This window comes from Cyprinodon variegatus, unplaced genomic scaffold, assembly GCF_000732505.1.
Source record: "Cyprinodon variegatus isolate N-32 unplaced genomic scaffold, C_variegatus-1.0 Scaffold473, whole genome shotgun sequence".
In the NCBI taxonomy this organism is placed as follows: domain Eukaryota; kingdom Metazoa; phylum Chordata; class Actinopteri; order Cyprinodontiformes; family Cyprinodontidae; genus Cyprinodon; species Cyprinodon variegatus.
The window spans coordinates 237,507-245,931 of record NW_015150926.1 but is presented as its reverse complement, the minus strand read 5'-3'; the positions used below and the strand labels follow the sequence as shown (position 1 = coordinate 245,931).

General features: G+C 40.8%; 1 protein-coding gene across 1 annotated transcript in view; it reads right to left on the bottom strand.

The window, feature by feature from the left end:
* Nucleotides 1–8,425, bottom strand: part of LOC107094273 (plasma membrane calcium-transporting ATPase 1-like) — a 102,622-nt gene that overhangs the window by 939 nt on the left and 93,258 nt on the right. The window contains exons 18-19 of the mRNA XM_015389801.1: nt 8,229–8,411; nt 1,513–1,720 (exon numbers count right to left, since the gene is read on the bottom strand). Coding sequence (XP_015245287.1) covers nt 1,513–1,720; nt 8,229–8,411 — 391 coding nt within the window. The remainder of the gene's footprint in view (nt 1–1,512; nt 1,721–8,228; nt 8,412–8,425) is intronic.

Sequence of the window (8,425 nt, the reverse complement as noted above, 5' to 3'; positions counted from 1 at the left end):
CATAGCAGCCTGTCCAAGATAAGTCATTACAGTTAACATAAGCCTGAAAACAGGGGCGGATTTAGGAAAATCGGTCTCCGCCAGTCACGTGACATTTGTTGCTAGGACACCATTTTAGGTGGAAAAGGCGTAGTGTACCGCGCCCGAGGTAAACAATTGACGTCACTTGGCGGAGACCGATTTGATATTAACTCCCTCAGATGAGAACGGAGCTGCATTGATCCGTCCTAATTTTCCCGTTGATTCAGGTTTCCTGCTGCTTGGTCATAAACAGAGACTCAGTTTGAGGATACGGTTCCTATTGTTCATTAGACAGACACTAACCCACCATACAGGTCCCACAGTAAACTTCACACCAAGACCAAAGCCTCAAACCGATTCCCCATTATGTAACCATGGCAACTGGTGCATCAGAACCAGAAGGGGAGGTTCAGCGTTGCTAAAGGTCTGTCTTGCGTTTATAAGCCTCAGTATTATTTTTTTTACTGAATCAGTTGTATAATCAGAAATAATGGGCTGGCTTCACCATGATGGGAAACCTCAGACAGAACTCTGTAGAAGAAACTACCATCACCTTGTTTAGCTCCTAATCCTGCTCTGTCCTCTAACTACTCTGATGAATCCACTGCTGCTGATCAGCCTGATTTATACGCACCAGCACACACTCTTCATCATAATTAATAACCTGCAGCTCAAATCCCTGAACCACAGAAGAGCTGAAGCTGAAAACACACACAGTTAAACCATGAGAGACTTGCTAAGCCCGACAGATTCAAACCTTCTCGGGATTAACCCATAAAATTATCTCGGTAACCAGGCTGCTGCCTCTGGGCGGAAGAGGAAGCGACTAAACAGATTTATGGTTGTGTTGTTGCCTTCACAGTGACCAATCAGAAGCCTTCCTCTCCTCCTCTGACTCATCGGCAGCAAGTCTCACCAGGTCGTTGCAGAGGTTTGCAGGAAAAACGTCCAGAACATGCAGGAGCAACAGCTGCACTTTGACTACATGACAGTTTCAACTGAAAGATGAAGATGAAGCAGAGGAAACGAAGCAGGTGGTCTGCATGTTCTCTGAATGCGATGCTCGGACTGCAGCAGGAACCCAGCAGGTCCAGAATTTAACTCTGACTCTGAGTCAGAGACACCGAGCTTGAAAATCTAGTTGCTGCAGCTCTTTGAACTTACGACCCTGAGTGGACCCATCGTCTCCTGCAGCACAGTTTAAAGATGTTTATTTCAGCTCATTATTTTTACAGTTCAGTCGTTTTTGTACTTTTGTGCTGCAGAGACTATCTTTAATCTTATTAAAGCTGTCCAATAGATTCTGCGGTTAGTGGAGCATTGGTTTGACTGGTTCTACTGGCGCTCAGTCTTAGATCTCTCTGACTGGTTGGTTTGATCAGATGAGGACATGCAGACACCTGCTGAGGACAGACGCAGCTTCATGCAGAATAAACAGAGTCCAGCCTGGCGTTGGGCGCTGGGTGAGCTGGCCTCAGGTCACAGACTCACTGCCTGCAGTGGAAGAGGAAGCAGCAGCAGGGGGCGCTGCCCCTGCCGAGTTGGTGAGGGAGGAGGAGGAGCTAAGCCCTACGTGGGTGGGGCTAGAGAGAGTTTTTGCGGCAGTGGCATCATTGTGTTGGCTGACGACGGACGGCTGGCGGCGCAGGGCACCGGGCACCGGCGCCTGGCCCGTCTGGAAGGTATAGACCACATCCATCTGAGGGGAGGACAGCCACAGTTAGACAGCAGACACAGAGCGAGAGGACGGCACAGAGGAGAGCAGGAGGAGCTGAAGAGAAGTTAGAGTGTTAGACAAAGCCAGATCTGAACAGCCATTCGTCAAGATGTCAGAGATCAGAGGAAAGAGGTTTGTTTCCTTCAGATAACAGCAGCTCTGAGAATCCACCGCAACGAAACCTCTAAACCACCATCTGATGGATTCCCCCCCTTTCATTCAGAGCTTTCAGCACTTTGCAGAGTGCAGCCACAGATTTCAAAGTCATTTATTATTATTATTTTATGCAATGATATGAGACAAAAAGATGGATGGCTTTGAAATTATTAACAAATATAACATGTAACCTCTTGTTTGAATGGTTTTCTGTGCCGTTTACTTTAATCCTTTATATGACAAGTTCGCGTTTTGATCCCTTGCATCCCCTTACAAATACAGTCCCCCCGTCCCTCAGTGAGGTCTAGAAGCACAAGATCTATATCCAGCCATTCAGCAAATATGCTGCTACAGGCTGTACATCTTACTTTGGCATTTGACCAATTAGATGAGCCTTTGAATTATATATTATCTACTGGAAATTAAGTTAAGAAAAAGTTAACAAGAAAAAAGCTAATTGAAAAGTTAAAAAGTAAAGTTAAAACATTAATAAGCCTTGTTAACAATTATATTTAGGTTTATAAACTAAAAATTGTAATTGCCAGTATCAGCATTAATGCTTTTAAGGTTATGTTGTACCAAAAAAAACATGTTTATTTTTCACTCTCAGAGTGTTTTTCATTAATTTATTCTAGTAGCACTTTTATTGTTTTTCTTAATACATTCGGGCAAGTTGTATTTTCTTATTACATTGACATTAATTTTTGCCATCCAAATATCCATACTTTTTTAAATGTTAAAAAGGTAATAAGGTTTTGTCCTGGATTCCAATAACAATATTGGCCTGAAAGTTTTTTTTGGTGAGTCCCCTATAAGGGGTTAATACCCCTAAATAAACTATTATATGGAAGTAAATCTGTGTCGCTGGGATTTAAATTAAAAATGCCACTGAAATTTAAATGTTGCATGTTTGTACTAAAATATATTCAAAACACATCTTAGACCAAAAAAAAAAAAAATCATTGGCATTATTTCTACATAGTTGAAATTTCATTTATTTTCTCTTCAAGCTAAAAATTCAAATTACTACTTCAAAGTGATTTGACTTGATTTTTCAGTTGAATTTTTCACTGTTAATAAAATCTGCATATAAAAAATTCAACCTTTCAAAATTCAAACTCAATATTCAACGGTGAGTTTATTTCTTTCATTTTTCTGTAGTTGAGTTAGTGTTAGCTTGCATGACCGGCTCCGTCATGCTGGTTTTCCTTACCGTATGAGCGCCACAAGCGTCACGTCACGTGACTAAAAAAACGTAACGGGATTGGCTGGGTGTTGGACGCCAAAATCCATTGCTAATGTCTGTGACCTGAAGTAACCCTTCCCTTTTTACACTGAATTTAGACGCCAAATTTAAGACGGTGAAATAGAGCCAGTTGAATCTCAGGAGACTGAAAATATAGTTTGAATTTTGAAAGGTTGAATTTTTTTATATGCAGATTTTTTTAACACTGAAAAATAAGTATTGAAAAGGTAATCACTTTGAAATAGTAATGTGAATTTTTTAGCTTAAAGAGAAAATAAATGAAATTTCAACTGTGTAGAAATAATGAAAATGATTTTTTTAGGTCTAAAATTTGTTCTGAATATATTTTAACACTGAAACAGTACAAACATACAACATTTACATTTCAGTGGCATTTTTAATTCAAATCCCAGCGACACAGATTTACTTCCATACTATTAGAGATCAGAGGAAAACAAAGCTTTTTTCTGCAGGAATATGCTGCAAAAACGATCTAGAAATTCTTAAATTATTGGAATTTACTCTTAATTTGAGCAGGTAAATAAGATCGTTTGCCAACGGAATGAGTATTTTTACTCTTAGAACAAGATAATTAGATAATATGCATTTGAAATAAGACAATGCAATTATTTTTTTTTATTCTAAATGTAAATTTTCTTGTTCCATTGGCAAAGTGTCTCACTTACCTCCTCAATTCAAGGAAAAAATTACTTATTTTAAGAAAAAATTACTTATTTAGATTTAGATTTTTTGCAGTATAGGACTAAATGAGGTGAGAGTTGAAGGGAGGTGGATGGAGAATACAAGAAGAAAGAGGCTAGAGGCAGCAAAAGACCTGAGACTGGAATGGAGGCTTACCCTCCACCAGTTTAGACCTAAAGCAAACGAGAAAATCTCTGACAAGACTTTAAAGCTCATGTTCAGACCATCTCCATCCGATCTACCTAAGTTTGTTTCCAGGTGTGTGTGAGCTGGCCAAGACCAACCCAACAGCTGGAAGGGGTCCTGATTCATGGATGGATTAGCTAGATAGGTGGTGATACTATGCAGTGAAGGGGGGGTACATTTGAGGTGGAGTTATGGATGAAAACCGTGTTTTTAAGGTTTTTACCATTAAATCAAGATGAAAATCCTGTTATCAGATTCATACAAATAAACAGAAGTTTCTGGTTGTAACAAACAAAGCAAGAAAATGTCAGTGAACCAGAGGTTCTGATCTGAGAAGCATGTTTATTCCTCCTCTAATCAGACTGTTAAGTGTTTCATGGTTTCATTGATTAACAATAGAACCGAGTTTCAGCAGCTAATTTATCAGACATATGTTGGAGCTCCTGTCATGAACTGAATTTGGCGTCCAGGACTGTTGCCGCATTATGGATGAGGCAGAGAGAGTTTGGGCAACATGTGAAGAAAAGGAAAATCCTGAGGGAGAAAGCAGAGGATGAGGCTGAGAAAATGAAGGAAGAGAGGCAGCAGAGTGAAGCGAAGTCTGAGGAAGTGGAAACGCTGATTTATCCAAGCCTCTGGTGGAATGAAGTGATGGAAGAAGAGCTGGACAATGGATGAGGAGCTCCTGAATGAAGCTTACATCACTTAGAGGAGCGGAGCAGGAGGAAGAGGAGAAATGTCATTTGGAATGACTGATAACGTTTCAGCTGTGAGGTGCTGCTTGTACCAATTATCCTCCCTCTGTGTTTGACTGCTGAGGCGTCAAGCGCGGCGACGTTGGATTAGAGAGGAGGACGACACGAAGAGGAACGCTGAGAGATAAGAACCTAATTAGCTTGGAGCCTTTTGTTGCCTCCCCATCTTGTCCTCCTCCTGTCCCAACAGGACGACTGTAATCATTCAGATACATGCGCAAAAAAAGAGCTTCCTCATTTTCCAGGTGAGCACTCTGACCTGATTCCCTTCTAAATCTTTCTGACCCGTCGGGTTCAGGTGTTGTTCGGTTCCTCCTCACTGGCTGTGAAATGTTCGGTGTAAAGCTTTCATTCCCAATAAAGCTTATAGCTGGAGCTGATGCTGCTATAGGCTGTGGAAGCCGTTGGACATGATGACCATCTTTCCTTACTCTTCTTGGAGTTTGTTATTTATATATTCATTGTCACTGTAGAACAGTATAACAGCCAGTGGCAACATGTCATACCAATAAAAATGAACTTAAGTATTTATATGGTACAGAGATGTACGGAAGAGGATTAGGGCCACTGAAAAAAAAAAAAAAACTTAACTGATTTTTTAAATTTTATTTCAGTTGAGTATGGGATAAAAGTCCGAATTCTGACTTTAATCTCAGAAATCTGACTTTTTTCCTATACTAAACTGAAATAAAATCAGTTAACTATTTTTTTTCCAGTGGCCCTAATCCTCTTCTGTAGAGATGTGTATGTAGAAATGATGTTAAAAACTATCTCTCTTGAAGACTATGCATGGATTGAAAGAGGTAGAACAAAGCCCCCAATCAATCATAATCTGCAGCGTTTGTAGCCTTGAACGTTGCTCTTTCTGTGGAAAGTACAACAGGCTCAGTGCTTCTCTTTTTGACTGGAACCAGAAGCTGTCCTTAAGAGGCTCCATCCAATGGAAGCCTGGTTAGTACCCAGTCGTTAGAAATGTCTGATCCTACTGTTTGATTCCCTCTTTATGAGGCGTAAAGTGCATGGAGACCTTTGTACTGCAAAAATAATTCTATCACAATATCCATGCAATAAGAATCCTTATGAACTGCTGTTATGAACTGCAGTTTTCCTCACCGAAATAAAGTAATTTTATTTAAATAAGTGTATTCTACCTTTGAGTGGGTAAGTGAGACAGTATGTCAGTGGAAGAAGAATATTTATGCTTAGATAAAAAAAAACAACTCCAATATCTTATTTCAAGTCTATATTCTTTTTTTAAGGTGAAAACTAATTCCATTTATAGATCGTCTTATTTAGCTGCTTAAACGAAGGGCAATTACACTTATCTTAATACATTTCTATTTTTAGAGCAGTTGTTGCTGAGTAGAACCACCTGCTAATGAGTCCTTAACAATAAGCAGTTGGGCATGTTTGACCTAATTCAACCTGGAGTTGGATCATTCCTAAATAGGGCTGGGTACCGAACATTGGTTCTTTTATGGTACCGACCGAAATGCTTCGGTTCTACAGAGTATCGAAACATGCCTCGTCTTTCGGTGCCAAGTTTCGGTGATTGGCTGTAACACTTAACGTGATTGCGTCATCCAGGAAAAATACACAGGTGGTCACGCCTACAGCCAGGGTTCATGTGTATCTGTTGTGAACTGGTTGCAGCGTCATGGAACCCCTTTAAAATGCCCCCATGTCAAAAGTGCGGCTTCACTTTATTAAGACTGATGCCAATAGTGCGCAATGCAATACATCGTGCACGAAATGTGTAAGAGGAAAAATGTAAATGGAAAAATCAGAGCTTAAAATAAAACTCAAGATTTGTACTTTATTATGTTGTGTAATTTTCTTTTTCTTCCAATTGATATTATAAATACTGGTATTGAAAAAAGTATCGTTCAGGAACCGGTATCGAAGTGAAGGTATCGGTATCGAAAATTTTTGAACAATACCCAGCCCTATTCCTAAATAAACCAAATAAAGATCATACTTTTTTTTTTTTCTCCAAAGCTAACCTGACATTTCCCTCTCCTTGAAATTTGACCAATCAAATTAAACCAGGTTTTAAACTTGGTCCGTGCTGTGTTTTGATTCGCTGCTGCTCACCATGAGCTCACTGCTAACTCCTGTTAATTGGGGTGAGTCTGACCTTGTTTCTATGGTAACAGAGACACCTGGTGCCAATTAACACCGCTACCAGTTAAGCACAGAGGCTGGCATTGTGCCATAAAAAAATGTTCTTGGAATATTTCTTTGAAATTTCCTGTTCTGCTAAAAGTTTGCTCCGGTTCTGCTGGAGGTTCCTCTCCGTTTAAAGGCATTTGTTCCTCCTCACTGCTACCGTATGCTTGTTTCGATCCAGGGACTGGTTCTAATGCCGGCTGTTGGGATTAATTAGACAATGTTTCACCAACCGGTTCAATAAACCGGATCTGATGCATCAGCAGGACTGAATGTTTGTACCTGAATCCTTCTAGAAGAAGAAAATCTTCATGGATTGATTGGAGCTCGAAAAATAAACTGAATGGAGCAGAAACAGAATCAGGGATAATTTATGCTTTCAGCTCTTTTTGTTTACCTTCTGGTTAAAGAAGTATGAGTTGGTCCAAACAGAGAAAACACTGTGTGTGTGTTGGCTGCAGTAACTGGACGTGGGCGCTAGCATCAAGGCTAATGAAGCCAACAGGGACAGAATGGACTGACTGTGGACATGTTGATGCTCAGTGTGTGTTGATTCTGTAGGAGGATGATAACAATCACACACGCCATACACAGGTCAGCGCAGATCCTCCAGCTACAGTAGGCCTCCATGCTAACAGAGTTTGAAACGATCACAGGTTAACAGCGCCAGAGATCCTGTAACTGGAGGAAAACTGGTTCTATGTCCTGGTTTGTTTTAATGGCTTTTTTAAAAGGAGCCCTGAGGGCCACACCTCCTCTCATTCGCTGCCTGATTTTCCTCAACAAGCTTCTGGCTGTTAGTGGGTCGGCCTCTTTAATTTGAGTGTTTTAATGAAGAGGTTCTGGGCTGCAGATCTGCAGCAGAGTGTGAAATTAACAGAACTTCTGTGTTTCAAAGTGCTGTGAAGACGGCAGACGGTACGAAGCTTTAATGCTGCTTTGACAGATTTAAAAAGAAGAACAGAATCTGAAGTGCGATGTTTAAACCAACACGTCTCACTTCTCTCCAGATGTCTTCTGTCTCAGAAAGGCAGGGTCAACATGGAAGATCTAGAAGCATCTAAACCAACCTGACCTGATGTCCTCATGTTTTACCAGTTTGAAACTTTGGTTTAAGGCACAAATAAAAAAAAAAAAACAGCTAAAAATATTCTTTAAATTCTTCATGAAGGTGATCAAACAGCAGGTATTCCAGTAGACCCGTGGTTCTCTGTGAAAACACCCCAGATCCTGCAGGACATCATTGGAAAGAGAAAAGGCTGGTTGGCGGTCTTACCTGAGTCTGGATCCTGTTCAGACCTCTGAACCAGAGGATCTGGCCTCTCCTTAGCTCCATCTCGGCGTGGTCGATCTCATCCGTGTCCTCGGTCATCTCCTCCTTGTGGATCTCTTCTTTTGTGATGCCGTGGCCCGCCTCCTTCAGGAACTTCAGGTGGTGGGTCGGGATGGCTGAGATCAGCTGAGGATGGGAGA